Here is a 24,756-nt window from a genome sequence, read left to right on the forward strand (position 1 = left end):
CCTTTTTGGGGAGGGGAGTATTTGGTTGATTTCGTGTATATGCTCCATTACGATGTCTTTCATGTTGATAATTGTTCGTGTCTACGGATGTTTGCTTCTCTTTGGCTAGACGAAGCTGGATTCGCATTTTTCGCAGGTGGGTGCTACGATATAGTCAGGGGAGAAGAAGATCTAGAAAAGATACAGCAGATATACCCCATAGATTTACAAAAGATGATGACGGCTTTTGTTTAATGGGCTTAGTCTTGCGGATGCGGAAAAGGGTTCCGGAAAGCTAATAAGTGGAGCTCCGTTCTTTCTTGATGCATCTTACCATTCACCTCGTACCTGCCTCTCCGGCAATTGTATTGTCCACCGTCCCTTCTTGCAGGGATTCCAGTTGCTTCACCCCTTGCAGGTATCGATCAAATTGACCAGTCGTCGCGATCACTTTCTTGATGAAGCCGTAATTCAGCCTCTTTTTCTTTAACTCTGCGAGCTGCCGAGCGGTCGTGATCGCATTACGGATCTGTCGTCCGTTCATCTCGTACGTGCTAAGGTCGTTGATGTGAAGAACAAGATCGTCAAAGTCCATACTACAGTCCTCTAACGTGCGCAGATGCTTGAAGAGATTCGACCAGATCTGATGGCGTTGTTCGGGGCCCGGGCTCTGGTAGTGGAGAGCGAGCCGGATGCGCGAGCGGAATGCTTCGTCAAAGTGGCCGACACGCGTTGAGGCCAGAATCAAGATGCCGTCAAAATGCTCGAGAACGCGGAGAAAGACAGAGACTAGCGCGTTGCGCTCAAGGTCAGAAAGTGTCCTTTCCTTGAGGAAAACGTCTGCCTCGTCTAGCAGGATCACGCAGCCCCAGGTACGACCCAGCCGCAGCATCTTCTCCAGGTATCTCTCCACATCGACCGGTTTGGTGCCAATGTCTCCGCATGTAATCCGTAAAAGTGGTCTGCGCGCATAGTCAGCCAACCCTTCCGCGGTGAAGGTCTTCCCTGTGCCGGGCCCGCCATGGAGTAGAATGACGAGCCCGTCGCCTTTTCCCGGGATTAAATCCGTGGAGGCTTCAAGGCTGAGCGGACTCTTCAGAAGTGCCTCGAGTAGGTCTTTTGTCGGCTCTTCTAAAACTAGGCTCTCGAATACCTGCGTGTTCCACTGCGTGTCGCTAATTCGATCTACCTCCAGGTCAACCCATCTCTTTTCAGTGAAACCGTACCCTTTCACAGTTCGGGGTAGTAGTAGAGGAAAAGGATGGTCGGGACATTGGTCCTGGGAGAGGTCCTGAGAGAGGTCATGGGAGGTGAGGCTGCTGGTCGCCATTGAATCATCTTCCGGTTGACTCTCATGCATTCGGTGGTAGGCGAAATGATCAATCATATATCTCGGTCTGATGTTGCTCCATGCGTGGACCTTGAAGTCATCGGAATACTCCACATAGTATTTATCCTGGCAAAATTTCCAGAAGGAAGTTCCCCGGTCAAGGAGTCTCTTCTCGATACTCGGGCCTGCGAACCGCAGAGGGTAAAAATCCAGGGAGACAATGGGAACCGTTTCTTCAATATCGCCTCCAGTGGTTAGTCGCTGAACTTGGTGCTTACAATGGAAAGATGTACCAAGTGACCAGTACGAGATCTCAATGAACCACGATAGTCGTTGACACTGTCGCCGCCGGTTTGGATACAATGCACCACTCTCGGTCTCGGTCTCATCATACTGCAAAGAAAGAATTTTCTTAAATAGGTGATCTTCTGACTCAAACAGTGCCGTTCGCGCTTGGACGGCCTCGACTATCTCGTGACCTGGGCAATGAAGGATGTCTCCGGGTTTGATAAGATACTTGAGAAATCTGGGACACACCACGCCTTGCTCAATCTAGGTCTGTACCTGCGCATATTCTGGGTGGAAGGCCGCTCGCACATAATCCACAAATGTCGTCCACGGACCTCTTATGCGCTCAGGAAGCGACTCTGCCGTAGAACAAAACTTCTGCCAGTGATGATAAATTTCCAGGTATGGTGCCTGTAGCTCTCGAGGCCATGATTTCCCTAAACTAAACGAAATTCCATTGTTTGGCGGAAGTGCCTGCAAGAAGCGATTCATAACCTCAACGAGAACTGGATGGACAAGCAATGCCGACTCCATACACGGCAAGGGATAACCATCCTCGGACGGACGCGGATGCAGTTCGCCTACTGTGGAAAAGTGGCTTCCGTCGGGCTTATTCCTGCCATAGTCCCGGAAAACAATGAAATAGAGATCCGGGTTTTGCTCGAGGTATGATCTCACATCAACAATGGGCTTGATGCCTGCCAGTAACTCGTGTTCTGTAATACCAGCATACCATCTTGGTGGGTCCAGATAATGGAAGGCCTCGATATCTCCTCCAGAAGAATCGGCCTCTTTCTTACAGTGTACCCGATGGATCACGCACCACTTTTGTGGGTTCGACCATTGCTTGAGCGCGTCCTGGGCCTCAATTTGAGAGTTCGCTTCCCTTATACGCTGATTGACGGCTTCATGGCTATGCACTTCCAGTTCTGGTTTTGACTGTGTGCTGGTGAGAATATCCTTCGAGTCTTCTCCTCGTTCTCGCCTCTTTATTACAATGTCTGGTTGATTGGAAGAGTCGAGGGTGTTGATCTGTCGCTTCATGGCAGTTGGTTTAGATGCCTGCCTCGGTTCCTGGTCTCCCCGTGAGAATGCTCAAATCGTCGTTTGAGAAGCTCGTCTGGCGCGGTTCAGTGAACAATGCACAAATCGGGTTCTGACCTGGTTGAGACTCTTCGAAGGACTGACGGAAAAAGCCTGATAAGCTCATCTTTTCTAAACCAGGTGTGGGGATGGAACTGTGCAGGAGGGGCGCAAGGCTCCGGCTAGCCTTGCGAACGAACTCCGTCTAACCTGCAGGGAGGAGCATCAATCAGGTGAACACGTCAAAGGTCCTGTCATACAAGCGAGGTTTCCTTCCCTTCCTAGTGCTACAGGTGGCTATGTGTCAGGAAAGATACACCGTTGGACTGGTCTCTGCATTGCCAAAAGAGCTCTACGCCGTACGAGCACTGTTCGACCACCGACATCAAGACCCGGTCGGCCTCGATCCTCACGACACGAATAGCTATGTCTTTGGACGGATCGGCCACCATGATGTCGTCGCCGCTTGTCTCCCACAAGGCGAATATGGCACGAACTCTGCAGCCGATGTTGCAACAAATATGAGCCGCAGCTTTCCTGCTCTTCAGTTTTGTCTACTGATAGGTAGAGGGGGTGGCGTTCCCTCTCCAGAGAACGATGTTCGCTTGGGGGACGTGGTCGTCAGTCTACCTACGGATACACACCCCGGTGTGATTCAGTATGATTTGGGGAAGGCCACGGCGGATGACACCTTCAAAGCAACTGGGTTATTGACTCGGCCGCCGCGCGTTCTGACGGAAGCAATCATCAATCTCACATCCGATGATACTCTTCCTCCAGATTTTCTTCGAGTCTTTATGCAACAAGTTGCGACGCGAAATTCCTCGTATCATAGTCCTGGACTCGAGAATGACGTTCTGCATCAGTCAGACACCATACACGAGGTATCCTACGATAAGGGTTCCGGGGGGTATGACTGCCCGCTGGCTGAACGCTCAGAGCGTCGCTCTGACTATCCCCGAATCTTCTACGGAATTATCGGATCAGGTAATCAGGTCGTCAAGAGCTCAAGGATTCGTGATCAATTGGGAGAACGTTATCATATTCTCTGCTTGGAGATGGAGGCAGCCGGGGTGATGAACACGATTCCTTGTCTGGTTATTCGCGGCATCTGCGACTATGCAGATGCTCACAAGAATAAGATATGGCAGGAGTACGCCGCTGCCGCTGCTGCAGCATACGCTAAAGTTCTCCTGTCTTACTTTAAGGGTCTTAGCAATGTCAAATCTCCGCGTATCCTTTTAAACAGCATTCCCGCACAATACTGTCTATCAGGTACGGACAAGCCGCCATCGATATCGCTGACTGCTCTTGCTGCAGCAGCATCCTCGACAGGCCATTGCCTGGCACAGAAGGTGAAATTTCAAATCACCGAGCATTGGGGACGAATCACACCACCGGAGTCAGAATCTATCATGCGGCACGCTCTGGCAAGACGACGCCAGTTCTGGAACCCGTGGCCTAAAAACTTGCCCACGATTCTGCATTCCTTGCAAGTATGGGCAGGAGCCGCATCTGGCTCCACACTCCTGGTCTGCCAAACGGCAAGCGCAATTGCGCACCCCCGGGCCGTAGATCTGGCTATGGAACTGACGAACTTTCTTCGGTCGACCACCCCGTATACCGTGATCCATGGCCTCTGTTCGACTCCAGTCCACCCACAAACCAACATCGTCAGTATATTGGAGTCTTTAATCAGCCAATGCTTCCGCGCTGGTGCCATTCCTCAATCCATCGACATTCTACCAGACAGAAACGATACCAGTGACCGCGAGGAGGCACTTTGGGAGCTGTTTTCGACTGCTCTCGCGCAAGTAGATGGTTGCTTCCTTGTCGCAGAGGGAACGGGCACAAATGGTACAGAGAAATTGGTGGCCGTCTTATCAGAGATTATTCAGCATCGTTATACGAGCAAAGCAATCAAGGCAATGATCGTAGCATGCGCCGGGTATCAAGTACCCAGGAGTGCTTGGTATGAGGGCGACCGGCTCATCACCATCCAGATCCCAGCTTCACCAACTAGGAGAAAGCCTGGAATGGCCAAGGGGCGGGCACCACAGTGGAAGCGATTGAAACCATCACTTGCATCCCAGCAATAACTACCAGATCAAGTTGTGGGCAGTAATATATGATTGCAAGGTATTTCAATACCAGACGAGCTATAGCCCCTACCTTACTTATCTAACATATATCATACAACGCAAATTCACGGCCCTCGATAAAATAAGGTAATAAACCAACCATAATTAAGCCCCAATCTACACGCCTCAATACAGCCCCCAAGCAAACACCAACCCTCAGGGAAATTCAAGCTAAAACCCTAATAACTCCTCCCCCCCCCCAAAGCCCGCAAAACAGCCATCAAACTAGCCGAATCCCTTGCCGAAAACTGTACCACAGGTCCCCATCCTTGTCGATATCCCTGTGGGTTAAGGCAGAAGGTACGTATCGCGAGTTTACTGCTTGTTGACTCGGGACTGCTGGGGGGTTACTGATGTCGTTCAAACGTCTGTCTGGCTGGCAAAAGCTCCAAGGTCGACTGCCTCACGTCTGAGAGGAGACGACCAGCGGTGCTGCTGATAAACAATGATGGCTATAATCTGGCATTTACACTTTGACAGCATGATGCAGAAGAAGTAAATAAAGTATTAATTGCCTTCTACTGGAAGTCGGCAAGTCTATCCAAACTAAATACTATTGGATGTTCTAAATACAACGGAAGCGCTAAACTCAAACAGGAGGGGCCGGCCGTGTCATCAGGTGACCCTCGTGTGTGATTGAAAATGTACAAGACAGCGCATCATCCTTTTTACAATCCCCCCTCTCCGCCAACCATTACCTATCGTCAACAGAAATCTAGTACACTTCGAGGACGTACCGTTCCTCGTCCTTGAGCTTCTCGATCTCCTTGTGGGGCTCGACCTTCTTGCCCTGGTTCTTCGCCTCGATGGCGATGGCTTCCTCGAGGACGGCGGTAACGTCGGGCACGGGCCACGTGGGACCGCACAGGTAAAAGGCACCCTCCTCGCGGATGTAGGCCTGGACGATCTCGGGCAGGGTCTGGCGCATGCGGTCCTGGATGTAGATCTTCTCGGGCTGGTCGCGAGAGAAGGCGCGACCGAGGACGGTGATGACCCCGGCCGCCTGGTAGGCCTCCCACTCCTCACCGTAGCAGTACTCCTCGCGCTGGTGGCGGGAGCCCATGTACAGCAGGACAGCACCGATCTCCTTGCCTTGGGCCTTCTCGAGAGCGCGGTGCTGGACAAAGGCACGGAAGGGCGCAAGACCGGTTCCCAGACCGGCCATGATCAGCGGCTGCGTGGACTTGGGCGGCAGCTTCATCACACTGGACTTGACGCTGACGGTGACAGGCGTGCCAGGCTGCAGGCGGCTCAGATAGCGAGTCGCCTGGCCGAAGCGGTCCCGGCCACGCGGGTCGGTCCAGGTCACGGCGACGATCATAAGAGCCACGGTGGTGGGGGTCACCTTCTGGCACGAGGCGATCGAGTACTCGCGACGCTTCATGGGGCCGACGATGCGGATCAGGTCGTGGAAGTCAGGGTGGGCCGAGGGGTATTCCAGGAGAATGTCGGCAAAGCTGACAGTGTCGACCTCGGCGCGGCGCTTGAACTCGACAGCTCCTTCGGGGCCACCGAGGGTGCGGAGGTCGATCTTCTCCTTCTCATCGCTGGCGAATTCGGCAAGGGCTTCGTAGAAGCGCTTGGGAGGGCGACCGAAGATGTCAAGGTTCTGGACCAGCGCCTGGTAGACGGTGCGGTTCTCGAGAACGGCGGGGTCTTCACGGCTGGGCACCTCAACGATGTCATCGGCGTTGAGACCGTAAAACTGGATGAACTCCAGAACATCGTTGGCGTCGTTCTCGGCGTGGACGCCAAGTGCCTCGCCAATGTCGTACTTGAGGCCAGAATCGCCAAGATCGAACTCGATGTGGAAAATGTTACGGTCATAAGTCACGGGAGTCAGCCGTCTGTTCTCCTTGACATGAACGGTGAACGTCTTGGTAGCAAGGTCAGGACGGAGAACAGTCTGGGTACCGTAGGCCTCCTTGAAGGCCAGGCCCTTGGCGGCGGCCTCCCAGTTCTTGAGGTAGGAAGCAGGCTCGCTCTCCTCCTTGTCGAATGCAGCGAAGCTGTTGGGAGAGATGTCCTTGGGCAACTGAGGAACCTGAGATCCCTCCTCGGGGGTCATCCAGGACTCAGGAACTTCGATCTGGCGAAGGACCTTCTCGAGGTCCTTGCTGACAGTCTCCAAAGCATTGGCATTGTCGACGATTGAGGCCAGCTTCTTGATGCCAACCGACTCTTGAGAGGGCAGGGCCACACGTAAGAAGGCGACCTGAAGAACAGCGGACTCGGCGACAGACTCTCCGGCAGCGGAAGGATCAACGAAGTAAAGGGAGACTCCGCGCTCGGCAATCGCTTGTCTGAAAGACACAGGCAACTTCTTCTCCAGCTCGTCATCCTTAGCGCCAGGTGCGTTGACAATGATCTTGCCGCCGGTCTTGACGGAGGCAACCACGTCGATATCTCCCAACAATTTGATGTCGCCGACGTAGGTGGTGTCAGCGGCAGTGACGGCATAAGGAGCATCCAAAATCTTGGAACTCTTGCGGATATCGACGCGGACAACTCCACCCTGGATCAGGTTGTCGTGAGCCTTGCTGGTAGTAACATTGCTGGCAGAATCGGCAGCCAAAGCTTGAGAGAGGACAGTTGCGACATCACCACCCGCGGAGTTGTCAGTGTCCCAGAAGGAGTACTCCTGGACAGCGGATGGGTCCAGAAGCTGAAGAGGCTCGGTCTCAGCACCGGCCTGAACAATAGGCTTCTCGTGAATAAGCTGGAACGCGGCGGCGGTGTTGATCAGGTCCCAACGCTGAGCGCGGGGGTACTTGATGTCGACGCAAGTAGGGGTCTGCTCACGGTCGGTGGCAAAAGTGAGGGCAGCAAGGACGTCCTCATAGAGGGCCGAACGAACACCTTGTTCCTGAACAGCCTGCTCGTTGGAGACTTGTCCCAGAACACCGACCGTCTTGACGGACTTGGGCAGCACGCGCAAGAACTCTTCTTCGACAAAGGGGCGGTAGACACGGACGTTGATGACACCGACACGCACACCGTCCTTGGAAAGGGAGCGGGCAATCTGAGCAGTGAGGGATGCCTCAATTGTACCGAAAGCCACCAGAACGGAGACGGGCTCGGCATGACCGTGGTACTCGAAAAGACCATAGTCGGTTCCGAGCTCACCGTTCAAGGACTGAAGGAGCTCCAAAAGCTTGCCCTGGTTGTCGAGATGACGGCTGCGGGAGTCTTCAAGTGTCTTACGGACAGATTCGTATGTGCGAGCAAGACCAGCTTGGTCGAGGATGTCGATGACACGAGTGTGCTCCCGGCCAACGCGGACACCGTCATAGATGTGAACGGAAGGCAGAACAGAGGCAAGCAGCGTGGTCAGGAGGGCCATGTGCTGCGATTCGTGGGCAGAGGCGCTGGACACCAGGCCCAAACCAAGTTCCTCGGCGAGGGAGAGGGCAGTGGCATAGTCGGAGACAAGGCCCTCTTCGCCAGAATAGTCGACGGCAGCAACATGGGCAGCCACAGGACTAGCCACTGAGTAGAGCAGGGATAGTTGCTCCAAGGCGGCGCGCATGTAGGGGAGGGTAGCCGAAGAGGCGACAATACCCTGAGGGATGTGGCGCTTCTTCAAGTCGAAGTCTTGAGAGAAGATATACCCGAGAGCGATGTTACCGGCACCCTGGCGAGTTTCCAAAGACTTGAACTCGGGAGATTCGCCATTGGCGTTGGTCTCCTGGCTGGAAGCCCACTGACGGAGAGCAGCATCCAGGTCGAATGACTCAGGAGAGTAAGCGAAGATCTTATCGCTGAGGAGGTATGCCACCTGCTGGATGAGCGTCTGGGCAGTCACATAGGTAGGGCCGCTGAGGGCAGACAAAGCTGGGGATGAGGCACCCATTGTGAGGAGTTCTTGTCTGGATACCGGTGTCAAACCCCCAATAGCTCGCAGATGAAGACAAGAACAAGACAAAACAAGAAGAGAATCAGTGGAGGAGAAGAGGGGAGGCAATGGGGGGGAATAAAAAGCCCGTCGCCGCCGTATAGAAACCCCAGGGGATCTTGCCCTATCCGGCTAGTGGCAATCACGCAATTTCTTATCGATAAAAATCGGAGGCGGGAGATCACGGCAGAATATCTCCGCTTTCGGCATTTCCCCGCATTACTAATATTTGGCTGTAAGCACGTGAGGAGGTTCTTCCTGCCTGAGGCAATTATGTATTATCCCTCGGTCAATCAACGTCATCCGCGCATGCCCTTTCAGTCGCACTGCATGAGATCAAAGTCCACGATTTTTACATTATCGCCGATCACATCCTAAAAACACTGATTACAGTCAGTACCATGGCTAACGTTGCTTTGCTCGGATCTACCGGGATGGTGGTATGTAAACAAGTTCTTCTGAACTCTACGCCAAGGCCCTTGTCTCCCTCCCTTGATACTATTTTGCTCCAAAACAATCACGATGTAGACCGAAGTTCGGATGGTTGCTTTCTCACTTCATAGTAACACAACTCTCTAGGGGAGTTTTATTCTCACCAGCCTGCTCAAAAACCCGGCCATCGCACGCGTGGACACCATCTCGCGCCGCACCCCGCAACCAGCCGCGGCCGCGCCGCAGGAGAAACTGACCACCTTCGTCTCGGACGACACCTCCAAATGGGCCGCCCAGCTGTCGTCGCTCACCCCGACCCCCAGCATCTTCATGTCCGCCTTCGGTACCACCCGCGGCGCGGCCGGGGGGTTCGAGAACCAGTACAAGATCGAGCACGGCCTGAACGTGGAGATGGCGCGCGCGGCGCGCGACGCCGGCGTGAAGGTGTATGTTCTCATCTCGTCGTCGGGCGCTGACAAGGGCTCATTCTTCGCGTACCCGCGCATGAAGGGCGAGATCGAGGAGGAGGTCAAGGCCCTGGGCTTTGAGCGCACCGTCATCCTGCGGCCCGGGCTGATCGGTGGCCAGCGCGAGGAGAGTCGCCCAGCTGAGGCGGTTGTGCGCGGCGTCGCAGGCTTCCTGGGGAGGCTGCACTCCAGCCTCAAGGATGGTTGGGCTCAGGATGCGGATGTTATCGGCCGAGCCGCTGTCAATGCGGGTTTGAAGGCCCTGGAGGGTGATGTGCCTGCTGGGAGTGAGAAGGTTTGGCTGCTGCATGGCAGTGATATCCTTCGGTACGGCAAGGAGTGAACCACCAAAAAGAAAAGTAAGGAACTCAACTCAGTCGGTCGGCGTCTTTCAATCATGTGTATTCGACTGCTGTACGCTCTTGTATTTGTACTACGGAAGATGGGGAGATCGAATTGTGAACCAGTGTAGGCGTTCAAAGTGCAATTATATATTTCTTAATGGAAACCAGTACTAATATCATACATCCCATCAACGGTATACAATCAAGAAACATGAACCATCAAAACATGCTCTATTCAGCATTTCAAACAATAAATTAAAAAGAACAATCTCTGTTTAATACTTCTTCTTCCAATCATTCACCTCCTTCCCCTTCTTCGTCTGCCCGCGCTTACTCGAAACACCGCGGTCCGCATTCCGATCCGGGGCCCCCTCCGTCGGCTCCCGCGCATGGCTGACGTCTTTATTCGCACCGCTAACATTCAACGGGTTGCTCACTTTCCCGCTCTGCTGGGTCTCATCCTGCGCCGCCTGGATCTCGCTCTCCGGGGAGGTCTTGGAGGGGTCGAAGGCCGCGTCGTGCTGGGAGACCTCCTGGTCGGTGCCGGTTTTGGAGAACTCGGAGGGCTGCGGATCGAGGACGTTGCGGTCGCCGGATTGCATCTCTTCGCGCTGGCCTTGCGAGGTGCGAAGCGGCTGCATTGAGTGGAAGGTTCGCGCGCGGTTGTTGTTGTTGTTGTTGTTCAGTGCTGCCGCGGCGAGGGGTGCGGGGGTTCGACGGAGCTGAGGGGTGGTGATGCCGTGGCGGAGGAAAACAGCGCTGCGGCTGAGATGGCTGATTGAAGTAATTTCGCGCAACATGGTGACGATGAATGATTTAATAGCAGGGCTTTTGGGTGGGCTTTTGTGCGTGAAGCTCTACTCAGAGGTTCGATTGCAAGCGTTGCTCTTGGTGTTTGTGGGGTTGTAGTTCTGGAAAGTCTTAGCTCTTTGTCGCGAGTCAATTCGGGTTGTCCATGAATATTGTAAGTTACTTACATGCTCAGAGCACTGGAAAAGCTGTAGTGAAGAGGATGGAGATATCTATGTTAGAAAGGAAAATGGATCTGGGGCAGAGGAAAGACCAGGTCAAATGCCGCCGCTCGCAACCATCATGTTGACGTCATCGATGCACGTACTAGACTCGGGGCTGAGAATGAACAGATTCCCTTGCCACGTGATGCGGACCTATGGGGGCGTTGTGCATAATAGTAATCAATCAATGTATGTCTAATGTTTTTGTCCGAAAAATGAGCGGTTGACTTGCTCGGATCACTAATTAGTTGAGTATGGTCACGGGCCCTAAGGTGACGACTTGCACCGCGGTTTCCATTATCTTCACGACTGTCTTGTTGCAAGCATCTACAGAGCCCTTCTCAAGATGTAGTCTGTCATATTTCCCGTGAATCTCGCAGTCAGATGCCTGTTTCCAGCTTGCCTAAAGAGAGTCTTTCAGGGGAAGAAAATGGCCGGTACGGATGACACAACTGCCGGAGAAGATAGATACACTCGAGACTACAAGTCCGTCTCGACAGTGCTCGTCCAAACTGCATGCCACGTCATTCATGATTAACCAGAAATGAAACTCGGCAGATTGCCAAACTGTGATGGGCACAGTCCTCGTGCAGCTCGGTACCAGAGTTTGAGATCACCTTCGTTCCTAGAATCTACGCGGGGTCCAACATCTTCACGCAAGCCTTGCATAGAATGAGGACCGAGTCATCGCCCAGGTTGTGGACAACCGGACTGCTTCATGCATAGAGACCGGATCGTTATTGCTCATGCTGTGATTCGAGAATGTCCTGACTCGAAGAGGAAAGTGCAGTTGCAGCGCAGCCTGAACATATTCTTTCTCATCATTCGACACCTGGAGTAGACCAAGACGTGTGTGCCAGGAGCAGGGGTCTAGAATATGCAGCATGCATCATGGGCAGCATCAAGCCCAAGGCCCGCAGGAGAACAATTTCAGGTGCCAGCTTGCAGATGCGAGGACCCGGATCCCATCCATACTAATGCTGTTAGTCTGTGTTTCTCATGGGCTCCAGATATCACGACAGGGATCCTCTTAGCGGCATGCACCTCCCGAACAGCCCCTCAGCTGGTGGACTTCATTGGATAGAGAGCGCTGACGCTATCTAAATAGGCTTTGGAAAATCAACCAATCTCGGTCCGTGAGCTCGAAACGGCAGAGAGCGCGTTCTCACCTTAATCCCCCAGATACCCGTTTCGCATGTTCGATTTGTTGACTGCAAGAGAATAGGTACGCGCAGAAGCGCAGAAGAAGCCGGTCACGTTACGATCACGGGATCAAAGAAACCCAGCATATTGGTGCGCGTGGGTGGGTCTCAGAATCCAATTTCAACGTCGCAAGAAGTATATGCGAAATTCATGATAATATGCAGCTGGAGTCTCTCGAGCCGTTGCAACCAAAAATTGATCTCCTGGATTTTGAGATACTTGATGAGGATCGGCCATTTTAGGAAGGTCATTTTCCCGATTCGTAGAGCCCAAATCCTTGTTTCCAATGGGCAATCGCCACAGGCGAGGCTGGACTAAAAACATCCGAAGTAAGACAGCCTGCGAGAAGGAGGCAGATGGGTGGCAAATCGCGCTCTGGTACCGGGCGGGAGAAAAAGTCTGAATTTGATGCACAACGCGTTATCGATGTAATTTCATCATGGCGGTGGTCAGCCGGAACCGGCAGCTGCTGAGCTGGCAACCACAGTCAGTCCATGGATCTATGCTCGTCCGCCGAGTGTACAGAGAGCCAGAGCGCACTACCCGATGATCGATGCTCAAGGGAACAGGCAGACAAGCGAGAAGCTTTCACGCAATCATTTTCCAGGGTGTCCGGACAAGCGGAGATATGCCAATATTGAGCCCCTATTCGCCGCGTTGAGGGCGCGTCAAAGTGAAATTGACAGCCTCAGCGCCGTCCCGGCTGTGTACTGATCAGTTTTCAGTTGAGGACAGTCCTCCATCAGCACAACAGACTTGAAAACTCGAGCAATTGGGCCAGACGAAGGCTGCCACGTCAGTGAGTCTCCGAGCTCTAATGCAGCTGCATGGATTCAACTGTAGGTGCACCGTACCACAGTCGGTATCTGCCATGGCTGATGAGCACAAATGATATCCTATCGTTCCAGCGGAGTAAAGCAAGTAAATGAAGATAAACCCTGCACCTGAGTGGGGGCACATGCGGGATTATTCCTCTGCAGATGTGGGAGATCAGCTGAAGAGAAGCGGTCCCTCTTAGAATTCTGAGCTCGTCATGCAACTGCAAGTCATGTTCACCTCCCAGGATCACGTTCAAAGATGCAATAGGTGCCAATCGAGGACTCTCAGTGACGCGTCTTTCGCCACCATGAAGGAAAAAAGTTCTTGGTAAGGAATGGCCAGACGGAAGCATGCGGAGTATACGAGACGGTCACAGGCACGAGGGTCAGTCCATCTGCAAAAGATCGATCAGTGTCCAACAAAATAGAATAAGAAACTTAGTGTTGCAACCAGACGGCGGAACCCTGACCCATTGGGCATGTTAGCAGCTAGCTGGAATATCGAAAAAGAAAAATTGCAATTAGAAGCGGATCCAATCTAGAATCGGCTTCCTTCTCGGCAAACTCCATTGCAGAGTATATGCCACTAGAATTGACTGTAGGTGAAACTAATTGGCTGTAAGCAAGTAGCCACAGCTTTGCTGATGAAGGAGGCATCTAACAAACCAGACTAAGTGATGAGGGCGTTGATCACACTGACGTTTCAAACGGCATCTGTAGTTTCCCATCCCCTCAATGCCGAAATGTTAGGTTGCTGTTCAACGGGAAGGGAAAAAAGGTTCGATTTGAGACGGACAGCATGACAGCTGGCACAAAAGTAAAAACGACCGTCTCATGCAGGAGCTTTGATACAGCTAGCGGGTTGCCTGGTTGATTCTTGAAGTTCCGTTTCGTACGCAGCAGAAAGCCATGGACGAAGCGGGGACGATCAACGGAGCGACTCAGGCTGCAACAACAATCCGAGCTAGAAGGACAAAGACGCAAGAAAATCAATCATATCGAATGAGGGATTTTCGGCACGGGCTGGATGAGAAGAACACGACAGCTGGACGTATGCATTCGTGAATCACCCGGTGATTACAGTTGCCCCGAACAGGCAGGGTGTGGATGTCTCGTGTCTCCACAGTCAAGGAAATTCCAGCAGAGCCAACCGCAATATCACTGGATGGGGTGTGTGTGAAAGTGGTGTTAGGATGCCGTAGTCGATAAGCTATCGTACGCTGAGCTGGATTTGATCGACAATTGATGGGCATGGTACGATAATTGGCCATCTCGTAACATGAAAGCTTTTGGCGAAACATAAATAGGGCCACGGAGGCCTTCCACTCCTTGAATTCTGAATCATTGACCGTTTCATCCTCTGCTTCCTCAAGAAGAACCATTCGAAATAAGACTTCGTTGCCGATAAACGGTGTTTCAATTCTAAAGCAACCCTTGACCTTCAATAGTCCTGTGCAAGCTTAGCCTATCAAGTCTCTGCACGGCGGCAGGAGCTTTCGGCGGAGCCAATAGAACAAAAGACAGACACTTGAAACCGGAAGCTGCAGCAGCGGAGAGTGAGTTTCATCACGGCTCTGGAAAACCATTAGCTGACGACAAGGATTAGAGATGTGCTTCTACAACCAGAAGAAGTTTGCATGCGGCGACTGGAGTTGGACCAACTTCGCGCACCGTTGCAATTACGAGTACCGCACGGGGGAGACATGCGGCATGCGACTTGTGAACGAGACCTTCAGCGAAAATGCGAAATGCCGCCTCTGCGACAAGATCGAAACCAAGAAGCGGCGGCGAAGCGCCGAGGTGGACAGATTGACCCGGTGGAAGCGAGAGGGAGGCACCCTCGTAGCTTCTATGGAACGGTGTCAGAAGCTTATTATGGAGCTCGAAAAAGAGATCTTCCAGCTGGAAAGGGAGAAGCAGGAGAGACAGAGAGCATTGTCATAGGAAACATGTGATCTGAAGAGGTGAAAAATGGGATGTGGTTGTCGTGAGCCCAAATGTTGTTCTATTCTTCATGTTCCTTTTTCTTTTTTCTTCTTTTTTTTCTAGTTTTGATTCCCTCTTGGTTATGCGACGGTCCAAGTTCTGTGTGTATTTCTGGTGCTTAGCCCCTGGGTTTCACTGTCGATGTGTCATGTTGTGTGGTCAACTCGACTATTGTTATTTGGAACGTTTCTTCAGGCTGCAGCCACACAATGGTTGGAGGACATCTTTCGGGTCGAGCAGCAAGTCCTGAGCAAAAGTGATCAGGTCCAATCAAAATATTTCAATGCTGTATTATTGGCAATTTCGGGCGCCGTCCCTTGGTAGAAGTTCCACATCATAAGCGCCAGTGTTCTTGACGAGCGGCTCGCCAACGCCAGGATAAGCCATTTCATCAATGCAATTGTTCAATGAAAAGGGTGAAGAATGTAGCTGAGCCCAGTATGTTGTGCTAGCTATCGGAAGACATCATATAAACTGATGTGAGTGCCTTGCATACAGAAACGCAAGCCACTCAAGGAATCGGAGAACGGTGAGTTTGGAGATAGATATGGAGCTGAATATCGACCAACCCCGCGTTTCGGCAATCTCCACGTGATGACCCTCCAAACTGGGTTAGAGTCGCCTTTGTCAAGTCTGTCAACTGCCTGGTCCGACGATGCTGGATGGGAGCAGTGTATGAGTTCGTCTGGATTTGTCTTCTCACTTATCTTCGATTGAGTTCCCCCGTGAATGCATTTGACTTGTGCTCTGGGTGTGGGCCCGCCTGGCTTCAAGTTGCTCCTGATCAACATGGATCGAGCGAATGAGTGTGTTGGACCGGCGCCGTTATTATATAGTCATCATCCGACAGAATATGTTGTGAACTGCCGGTTTGGCCATGCTGGGTTTTGCATGAATTGATACAATACGAGAAGTCAGACTGAGGTTTGGGCCGTGGTCCATTTTAAGGGAATGAAATGCCGTACCCAGGATTCGTGGAAGCCCATCGTTTGATCAGGCGCTCGACATCGACGAGGTCTTCCCAAGCTACGTGGACCATTCACCTTCGGAGATCTATGAAGAACTGGATCGGATCCTCCTCAGAGACACGAGGACAAACGTACAATGAATTGTCCGGAAAGTCAGTCCGCTATCGCCGCCTGCCACGTCACCCGTGGACAACGTCAGTTGCGCTCCATGTGCAGCTTCAAGGGGCTGATTTGTGTGCCATGATTTGATGGCAAGATCTCTCTCAGAGATTACATGTTTCTGAATGGCTGTAAAGTCTACGGTATCTCTTGGTGAAATGGTTGCTCAACTGAAAACAAATGATATTATCTTGGTTCAAAAGCAGAAAGCTGTCATTCAGTCATTTATTTGATCTCGCCAGCCTCGGGCTCATCATCGACCTTGGCCAGTCCGTGTTCCTTCAACAGAGCATTGATCTCATCGGCGTTCCAAAGATGGTGGTAGATCTTGCCTTCAGGTGTTCTTCCCACCGTCGCGAACTCGACTGAGCAAAACAAAGATTCCCGGTTAGCATAGGTTGCGACTGAGCGATGCAGGTCGTACAAGCCATAAAATGACGAGTCTACGGCCCGGGGAAATCACTTACTCTTCTCGCTGCTCAACTTCGTCGAGTCCATCGTCTTACTCAAGACCTTCACGGCCATGGCGCAAGCCTCCTTCAAATCACAGTCCTCCTTGTAATCCTGCTTGAGCAAGCTTTGAGCGCTTGCATTGTTGGCACCCACGCTGGTCGCTTTCCAGCCACCGTAGTTACCGCTGGGGTTGCTCTGGTACAACTGGAACTGCCGGAGAGGGTCGTAGCCGGCATAGATGAACGACACACCGAACGGACGAAGACCACCGTGCTGGGTATATCCTTGTTTCAGATCACACAACCGACGGACAAGTTGCTCGCAAGGGATCTCTTCGTTGTAGGTGAGCAGGTACCGCTGGGCGGCTTGTCGGGCATAATTGATGAGGATGTTCGCGTCTGCCGTCATACCAGCAACGGCACAGATCATGTTGCTGCCCAAAATGTTAGGCCGGAATAAGGCGGCGGGTTAGGGTCTGCATACTCGTTCAGTGTGTACAGCTTCTCGGCAGATGTGTCCTGCTCGAGCAGCTTGCTGGTGACCTTCTTCTCAGCGGCAAGGACGATTCCATCCTTAGCCAGGATACCCAGAGCGGTACCGGCGTGCGAGATAGCTTCTAACGCATATTCAACTTGGTAGAGGCGACCTTCGGGGGAGAAGATGGTTGTCTGAGGAAGAACGTCATCGGGTCAGCTAGGAAGCTTCCCAAGGAACAATTAATCATGGGGGGTGGGGATGTGGAACAGGCATACTCTGGAATCGTATCTTCTTGACATCTTGATCAACCGAGCGGACAGTGAGAAACTCTAATTGTGTATGTGAAGCAAGAATGGGGGGGATGAGCGGAGTTGTGATGGGGAGGAGATTCAGAACAAGCTGTGCAGGAAGGTCGGATGAGCTCCCGTTGAAGTGAGTGACCGACCAGGCAACTTCGCCCTGGCGCGTCCACCAGCCCCGGCCGGGCTGACTGGACTGTCCGTCCGCCAAGCTCGGACCACCCCGAGATTCCATGCGAAGCTCTCCGCGAGGACTGGCGCAAATTATCTCCCAGCAGCACTCCTAGTCTAAACCATTGCTACTGAAATATCCCCGGCTGTGCTGCAAACCTGCAACTTGAACTGGAAGATCGTTTTAGTGAATCATACATAGCAGATTCATCCCTGACCATGCTAAGGTCGACATATACCCCTCCTCCTCCACTACCTCCAGGCTGGACCGAACATAAAGCTCCTACAGGTTCGTTCCCTCTAGATGGGTCTTTGTTAAAGCGCATCCTAATCAAGCCCAGGTCATACTTACTATTACAATGCGCAAACCAAGCAATCTACGTACACCAGGCCTCTACCAGTTCCGACACAGCCCCAACCACCAACGATAACGCCGCAACCCACATTCAACACGAACATTGACACACTGCCCCCATTTTCGTCGACTCCCTATGCGCCCCATGGATTCGGACTTACTGTGCCTGCATTCACTGCGACACCCCATCATGGACATTCGCAAGAAGGTCAGGGTCCCGGAAACTTTCGTGGCGGAAGGAACAACTACGATCGTCGACGTCGCGGACCAGAAGACAGGCCTAAGAAGAAGCACGCTCTGCCGGGATGCGCACCGTGGGTGCTCGTGAAGACAAAACTGGGAAGACGATTTGTTCATAATCCGGAAACAAACGAGAGCTTCTGGAAGATCCCTCCCGAGGTACTGAAGGGTGTCCTTGAATTCGATCGTTTGGAGAAAGAAGCTGAGGAGAAGAAAGCCCGGGGTGAAGATACTCAGAATGATGAAGAATCGAAACACGAAGAAGGGCCTTTGGCGGACAATCAAGAAGCTGGGGAGTCGGCAAGCGGTCCCGCGGGTCACGCCGAGGAGTACAGCGACGAGTATGAGGAGGTGGAGGTTACAGACAGCGAGGACGAAGACCAACCATTTAAGCGACCGAAAACCGACGAAGACGAAGGCCAGCCACAGCCCATGGAATTCACCGAAGAAGACATGGAGTACCAGCTGGAAGCGATGGGAGAAGACTACGGTCTTGACCCCGGCGAATATGGTGAACCAGGCGATGAAGAGTGGGAGGAGGGCGCTGAAGGGTTGGAGCTTACAGAGGAAGATGCCACGGCTCTGTTCCGCGACCTCCTAGATGACTTTCACATCAACCCCTTCACAACCTGGGAGAAGATCATTGAGGAAGGCCACATCATCAATGACAGTCGCTACACTGTGCTCACGAACATGAGAACGCGCCGCGAGGTGTGGTCGAACTGGAGTCGTGATCGGATACAAGAACTCAAGGAGCGCAAGCAAAAGCAAGAGAAGAAAGACCCGCGCATCAAATACTTGTCATTCCTGCAAGAACACGCGACGCCAAAACTATACTGGCCGGAGTTCAAACGGAAATACAGGAAGGAGCCAGAGATGAAAGAGCCACAGCTGTCGGACAAAGACCGGGAGAAGTTCTACCGCGATCTGGTATCTCGAATGAAACAACCCGAAAGCAGCCGGAAGTCCGACCTTTCAGCTCTGCTCAGATCTGTGCCACTGCACGAACTGAATCAATCATCCAATCTCGAAGCGCTCCCCACATCTATCATTACCGATCTCAGATACATCTCACTTGCCCCTAAAGTGCGCGACCCACTTATTGAGGCATACATCTCGACCTTGCCTCCGGCGCCGCAGGATAACCTTACTCCTGAGGAGAGAGAAGAGCTGGAGCGGAAAACGGCGGAGCGTGAGAAGCGAGAGAGGGCTATGGCAGAGCGCGAAAAACAAGTGCAGGAGGAAAAGCGGAAGCAAAAGGGCGAACTCATTCGTGGCAAGCATCTGCTTAGAGAAGGGGAGGTTGAGCTCGAGGAAGCTATGCATGTCAACAAGGGTGGTTTGCGCAGTTACCTCGAAGCAGACGAGCAATCGGCGTCCAGACCGCAAGGGGAAAGCGACATCAGCAATTCCAATCTATAGGGAGCACATCGAAAACACCCGTTCATGTATAGAAATATGTCATGATTGCAAACGGCTGTAACATACATCTCGAATCATTTCTGTCTCTATCTATAAAATGGAGCACATGAGGTTTTCATTCAGCTATAGAGGCGTGCTACGCCCTTCCATGCAAGCAAAAGATATGTGAGATGAGAAAGCGTAAAGAGCAAGAGTAGGAACCACTTGCGATGCCAGCTGATACTGTAGCAAATTAAGATAATTAGTAGCATTTTCGTGTGATCACGCATAGCTCATGGGGTATCATTGTAAGTTTTTAGAAAAGTTCTTGGCCTCCCTCTTGTGAAATGACGCCTGTTTTAGTGTCCCACGCCTGAACCTTGACCCCAATAATTACCGGAACCTCCAGTTGTCCCAATCATCATCGTCGTCATCGTCGTCATCGTCGTCGTCAGCCTGTTCGTCTTCGTTTTCCGTGATATGTTCAGCCTGGCCTGGTTCATCCTCCGGTGCAGCGGTAGCGGGTGGAGACTTATCCATATCCCGTACCGCAACATCCTCGATTGTTCTAAGTTGGCGCAGCTCTTCCCTTTTCTGCTTGAGACGCCTGAGGCGCTCCTCTAGCTGTTCCATTTCATCGAACTCGGCTTCCATGAAGCGCGCCGCATCTTCCCGCTCGCCCTCCGCCTCTGCCTCGCGATTCTTGCTTAACGTCTGGGACTCGCGCTGTTGCTGTGCCGCAATCTCTTCCGCGGTCATAGGCGCCGCCGAGATGGTTGCCTCCGCTGCCACGGCGGCGGGCCGGTGTGGCATGCGAGTCGGTGCCACCACCTCGCGCTCGAAGGCTGCCCACTCATCCTCATCGATAGTCTGAGGAGGGGCTGTGGTGGGTTCTGGGACAGGCGCGGCGGATGTTTCGAGAGGTTGAGCGGTGTGTTCGGAGGGCTCGGGCTCGATAGTAGCATCTAAGGGGGCTTCCGGTCCGGCGACGTCCTCGTCCGTTCGTTCGAGCTCGACCTCCTCCTCTTCCTCTTCGATCGCTCGCGCGCTCGGTGGCTGTACTGTATATCCGGTCGATGAACTCGGTTCCGCGCCGGCAGGCCTGATCCTTTTGCGCACCAGGTCGTCTGCGGGATCTACCTTTCGCTTCTTGGTTACACGGTTACCCGTGCTCCCTGTCTGGGAGGAGCCCTTGCGGGTGGCGAGCTCATTGCGGAGTAATGAACGAACATCTGCCATGGTCTTTTTTCTCTGGATCCGAAGCTGGGTGTAATGGATGTGTAACGAGACTGAAACGACGATAAGAGTGAATCTGAAAGAGTTGGTAGTGATTACAAGTTAGGGGGCCGGGTCGATAGTCCAGGCGATCAGAAAATCGGTCTATGTGGGGATCCGGAGAAGCTTTGAAAGGGCGCGGAAGAATAAACGCGACGAGAACGGGCTGAGCGCGCGCCAAGCCTGCTCCGAGTCCGCGGAGCCGCAGTCACGTGGTGTGATTCATAAATCAAGTTAGTTCAGTAATCTGCTCGGCTGATTCATCATCCCAAGTTCAACCGCGACAAACAGGCATCTCCTCTTTCGGACTGACCTCCCCTTCAACCTTCGATTCATTCTTCTTCATCCCCCATCGACCCCGGCTGATCCTTGCTGGACGCATCTTCCATCAACACTCGTCGTGGTGCGATTCTACCTTGCGCCCTCTCTGTCAGAAAATAATCCGTGAGGCTTGAGCCACTTTTCACGCGACCCCGCCCACGCCAAGCATCCTGCGCGCGCGACACCGTCGTCCGACAACCCTTCTCCCATCACAGATGGTGACGCCACGGACAATTCCGCGCCATCGTCTCTAAATAAGTCGCTGGGTCTTGGAGAACATAAAGTAATACCTGCGCGGACCGGGCGACAACTGCCAGTCTCCAGTGCCTTCCTCTGTGTATTGCTTTAGCTCTTCTGATGCCGTAGAACCGTGTCCTGGGTGGCGTGCGCGATTCTGTTCCTGGACACTTTCTATTTTTCCCTCTTATCTCTGCACCCTTTTATATTCACATACACCCAACAATTCTGCGCCGTAGAAATTTGAATATCTACTTCAGTCATCCACACCCACCATGGCTGGTAAGCTACCGTATTCACCAGGTTTTGCTGTCCCGGAGCCCACGCTACCAGTGATGGTGCTGATGGCAGGCAAACTTGACATTCTGGACGAATTGAAGAAGCAGCTAACGATGGACTCCAGATGAACCGAGACGCTCTGGTCGCTCGACCAAGGGCCAGCACAAAAACCTCGACATGATCACCGAGACGCCCGCGAAGAAAACGAAAGCCAAAGCCCAACCGAAGGAGAAAGCCGCGAAGCCATCCGTGGAACCGACGCCTGCTCCCAGCGAAGAAGAGGAAATTATCCGATGTATCTGTGGAGAATACGAAGAGGAAGAGGACGTCGAACGTGACATGATTTGCTGTGATCGATGCTCTGCATGGCAACACAACGATTGTATGGGCCTGACGTTCGCCAAGGGAGAAGAACCCGATGAATACTTCTGCGAGCTGTGCAAGCCTGAGAATCACCCGGTGCTCTTGGAGAAGATCTCGCGAGGCGAGAAGCCGTGGGAGGAAGCAGCCGAACGGCGACGCATAGAGGCGGAGGAGAAGAAGGCCTCGCGGCGCAAAAAGGGTAAAAAGGGCAGACGAGGTCGACAGAGCGAGGCCAAGGTCGAAACGAGCACCCCTGCGCGCGCAGCAGCTTCGACGACACCTGCCCCTGCCCCCACCCCAGCACCCGTGTCTGCGCCTGCGCCTGCAGCTCTTCCACCTCCGGCTCCCACTCCTGCTCCTCCTGCTCCTGCTGAAACTCCTGCTGAAGAACCTGCTACTGAAACTCCTGCTCCTGCTCCCGCTGCTGAAACCCCCGCTGTCGCCTCCGAAACGACGCCAGCTCCTGAGAAGAACGGCCATGCTCCCGAGGCCCAACCAACAAGCGCGCAGAAGCGCAAGTTTGAGGAGCATCAGGAAATACCAGCACCAGAAGCTGTACGTATCGGCACAATCACTTGCTTTCTCATTTCTGATTTGACTGACATTGATTGTGATAGGAACCCAAACCGAAACAGCAGAAGATTTCACCACCCGCCGCCACCCCGACACCCCCTCCCCAGCCAGTTCCAGTGAAGGATGAGCCCAGCTTGCAGCCATCACGGCAAAATTCCAACGCCTCGCCGTCGCCGATGACCGAAGATGTCAAAAAGCTGGAAGAACCCACTAACCCGGCTCGGAGAAGTGTTGCCACTGCCCTGGTCAAGTTATTTGTAGATCAAATTTCTGAGTCCCAGAAGAAAGGATCTTTCAGCTTGCCCGAAGGGAAGACAGCGGAGGAAGTTGCGCAGCAGCTCGGACTCTCGATCGAGAGTGCTATGTACCAGAATATATGCGGAGGATCTGGAGAGCCCACAGACGCGTATAAGTCACAATTGCGGACGATCTTGTTCAACGTAAAGAAGAACCCTTCTCTACGGGACCGTCTGCTCGTAGGTAGTTTACTTCCTGATGCCCTTTCTAAGATGAGCTCCCAAGACATGGCCAGTGAGGAGCTCCAGCAGAAGGACGCTCAGATCAAGCGGGAAGCCGAGCGGCAGCACATTATCATCCAAGAACAAGGGCCACGCATTAGACGGACCCATAAAGGTGAAGAGCTCGTCGAAGACGAAACCCATACCGCCGCCAGCGAGCCGGTCTTCTCTACGGCCGCCTCTCGACGCAGTTTGGCCGAGGCCGACGGCAGTCCTGCTGGGCAAAGCCCGACCAGTCCCACGCCACAAACCGAGAGCGATGGCGCGCAGAAGCACCCCAACGAGCCCAAGCTTCCTGATGGAGGCGAGATTCGTCGCGATGACTTTCCCCCGAGGGCGCATTCGCCTGGTGGCACCAGCCACGAGCCAGTCTTTCCGGAAATGTCGGCGCATATTCGCGAACAATTACCAGCGCGCAAGGCGCAGGCCGATGCGGAGATCGATAAGTTGCTCAAGGACGATGAGCCCGAGTCGCCGCCCTACTCGCCGAAGGACTATCACGACGAAGGATCGATCTGGCATGGCAAGGTTGCGATGAGCACCATTGCCGAGTTCGCGTCCTCGGCGAAGCACGCTGGAGGCGCCGACCTCAGCGGTCGTATCCCTTGGAGCCAGCTCGTCCCCTCGACCTTGCTTGTGGACGGACGAATCGACATCCAGCTGGCCAGCAACTATCTCTGTGGTCTCCGGTTCAGCTCGTCGACCGATGTGACGGTGATTTCGATCAGCAGCCCTGAACACCCCAAGGAGAGGGCCGGCTTCGACAAGCTGTTCAGCTACTTCCAGGACCGCAACCGCTATGGCGTGGTGGGCAAACACCCACTCCCCGCCGTCAAGGATACCTACCTGATTCCAATCGAGGCTGGTTCCACGAAGAAGCCCGACTTCATCGAGTTGTTGGAGAACCACACCCTGGAGGATCCGATGCCCGAACGGGTGCTGCTGGTCGTCTTCGCCGTGAAGACCGGCGATTCCAACCCTCCCTCCGTCCAACCGCCCTCTCACCCGTCCAGCCAAGAGCCAGGAGCTTCTGCCAGCCCGCTCACAATGGCCACGCCTCAACAGCAACAATTCCTGACTCCGGCGCCCCCGCGCCATGCCTCGCAATTCACTCCCAGTCCCGCACCCTCGTTTCCCGCCACACCGCAGGCGCCCGTTCCGTACGGCCAGCAACCGCAGCAACCACCCGCTGCCGCTGCCAACACACAATACCCCTCCTATCAGCCTCCTCCACCCCAAGCCAACCAAGCCCCCTTCACGGGCCTGGCGGCCGCTATCCAGGTCCTGGGCCCTCAAACTGCCCATTCCCCGGCTCTCCAGCAGCTCCTACAGCAAGCCCCCAACGCAGATGTGTCACAGCTAGGCGTGGTCAAGGGGATTCTGCTCCGGCGGCCAGAGGCAAGCGCCGACTACACGCTGTTGAGGGATGAACTATTCAAGGAAACGGCGGCCAATGGACATGGTGCACAGCAGAACAACAGGTAGAACGAAGCTTAGATCTTGCTGTATAGTATCGTCTCCACTTTTTCTTCTTCTCACATCTTCTTTCAACTACTTTCAATTCATACTTGGCACTTGGGTGTTTCGTTTCACTACGGCTCTCTGAAGGTCTTCTTTATCTCTTAAAATGCGTATTCCGGCGTTGAAAGGGGACTTCTATTTTTGTTTCGTCAAGACGCGCAGGATTT

At 53.3% G+C, this 24,756-nt stretch overlaps 11 protein-coding genes across 11 annotated transcripts; 6 read left to right on the forward strand and 5 right to left on the reverse strand.

Moving 5' to 3' along the window:
• Window positions 1-105: 105 nt before the first annotated feature.
• On the reverse strand, window positions 106-1,701 carry BO97DRAFT_430358 (ATP-binding protein; the record flags this gene model as incomplete). The annotated part of the gene is made up of 3 exons (XM_025697434.1): window positions 106-171; window positions 389-1,258; window positions 1,588-1,701. 3 exons carry the CDS (start codon window positions 1,699-1,701, stop codon window positions 106-108), a joined length of 1,050 nt encoding a protein of 349 aa, XP_025556491.1.
• A 1,278-nt stretch (window positions 1,702-2,979) lies between these two features.
• On the forward strand, window positions 2,980-3,879 carry BO97DRAFT_334387 (purine and uridine phosphorylase; the record flags this gene model as incomplete). Its single annotated transcript, XM_025691398.1, has 1 exon — window positions 2,980-3,879. A coding segment is annotated over one exon (900 nt), but the record flags the coding sequence as incomplete, so codon positions are not given.
• A 1,499-nt stretch (window positions 3,880-5,378) lies between these two features.
• BO97DRAFT_401980 (sulfite reductase subunit alpha) lies at window positions 5,379-8,761 on the reverse strand. Its single transcript, XM_025694380.1, has one exon. The coding sequence runs from the start codon at window positions 8,672-8,674 to the stop codon at window positions 5,537-5,539; it is 3,138 nt and encodes a 1,045-aa protein (XP_025556493.1). The 5' UTR covers window positions 8,675-8,761; the 3' UTR covers window positions 5,379-5,536.
• A 135-nt stretch (window positions 8,762-8,896) lies between these two features.
• Window positions 8,897-10,096, forward strand: BO97DRAFT_4754 (uncharacterized protein). Its single transcript, XM_025700404.1, has 2 exons — window positions 8,897-9,156; window positions 9,296-10,096. The coding sequence occupies exons 1-2, from the start codon at window positions 9,118-9,120 to the stop codon at window positions 9,956-9,958; spliced, it is 702 nt and encodes a 233-aa protein (XP_025556494.1). The 5' UTR covers window positions 8,897-9,117; the 3' UTR covers window positions 9,959-10,096.
• A 138-nt stretch (window positions 10,097-10,234) lies between these two features.
• On the reverse strand, window positions 10,235-10,561 carry BO97DRAFT_334708 (uncharacterized protein; the record flags this gene model as incomplete). Its single annotated transcript, XM_025691408.1, has 1 exon — window positions 10,235-10,561. One exon carries the CDS (start codon window positions 10,559-10,561, stop codon window positions 10,235-10,237), a length of 327 nt encoding a protein of 108 aa, XP_025556495.1.
• A 3,927-nt stretch (window positions 10,562-14,488) lies between these two features.
• BO97DRAFT_4761 (uncharacterized protein) lies at window positions 14,489-15,029 on the forward strand. Its single transcript, XM_025700453.1, has one exon. The coding sequence runs from the start codon at window positions 14,602-14,604 to the stop codon at window positions 14,935-14,937; it is 336 nt and encodes a 111-aa protein (XP_025556496.1). The 5' UTR covers window positions 14,489-14,601; the 3' UTR covers window positions 14,938-15,029.
• BO97DRAFT_4727 (uncharacterized protein) lies at window positions 15,029-15,367 on the forward strand. Its single transcript, XM_025700160.1, has one exon. The coding sequence runs from the start codon at window positions 15,121-15,123 to the stop codon at window positions 15,301-15,303; it is 183 nt and encodes a 60-aa protein (XP_025556497.1). The 5' UTR covers window positions 15,029-15,120; the 3' UTR covers window positions 15,304-15,367.
• A 901-nt stretch (window positions 15,368-16,268) lies between these two features.
• Window positions 16,269-17,455, reverse strand: pre9 (proteasome core particle subunit alpha 3). Its single transcript, XM_025694381.1, has 4 exons — window positions 17,312-17,455; window positions 17,043-17,227; window positions 16,574-16,992; window positions 16,269-16,471 (listed from the first exon to the last, which is right to left on the reverse strand). Exons 1-4 carry the CDS (start codon window positions 17,333-17,335, stop codon window positions 16,332-16,334), a joined length of 768 nt encoding a protein of 255 aa, XP_025556498.1. The 5' UTR covers window positions 17,336-17,455; the 3' UTR covers window positions 16,269-16,331.
• Window positions 17,456-17,616: 161 nt separating this feature from the next.
• Window positions 17,617-19,579, forward strand: BO97DRAFT_380706 (FF domain protein). The gene is made up of 2 exons (XM_025693217.1): window positions 17,617-17,795; window positions 17,848-19,579. Exons 1-2 carry the CDS (start codon window positions 17,726-17,728, stop codon window positions 19,521-19,523), a joined length of 1,746 nt encoding a protein of 581 aa, XP_025556499.1. The 5' UTR covers window positions 17,617-17,725; the 3' UTR covers window positions 19,524-19,579.
• Window positions 19,580-19,782: 203 nt separating this feature from the next.
• BO97DRAFT_401985 (uncharacterized protein) lies at window positions 19,783-20,883 on the reverse strand. Its single transcript, XM_025694382.1, has one exon. The coding sequence runs from the start codon at window positions 20,739-20,741 to the stop codon at window positions 19,896-19,898; it is 846 nt and encodes a 281-aa protein (XP_025556500.1). The 5' UTR covers window positions 20,742-20,883; the 3' UTR covers window positions 19,783-19,895.
• A 538-nt stretch (window positions 20,884-21,421) lies between these two features.
• Window positions 21,422-24,662, forward strand: BO97DRAFT_5025 (putative PHD finger domain protein). Its single transcript, XM_025700860.1, has 3 exons — window positions 21,422-21,617; window positions 21,739-22,532; window positions 22,595-24,662. Exons 1-3 carry the CDS (start codon window positions 21,611-21,613, stop codon window positions 24,551-24,553), a joined length of 2,760 nt encoding a protein of 919 aa, XP_025556501.1. The 5' UTR covers window positions 21,422-21,610; the 3' UTR covers window positions 24,554-24,662.
• The last annotated feature ends 94 nt before the right edge of the window (window positions 24,663-24,756 follow it).

The sequence above is a fragment of the Aspergillus homomorphus genome, assembly GCF_003184865.1.
Source record: "Aspergillus homomorphus CBS 101889 unplaced genomic scaffold BO97scaffold_1, whole genome shotgun sequence".
NCBI classification, from domain to species: Eukaryota; Fungi; Ascomycota; class Eurotiomycetes; order Eurotiales; family Aspergillaceae; genus Aspergillus; species Aspergillus homomorphus.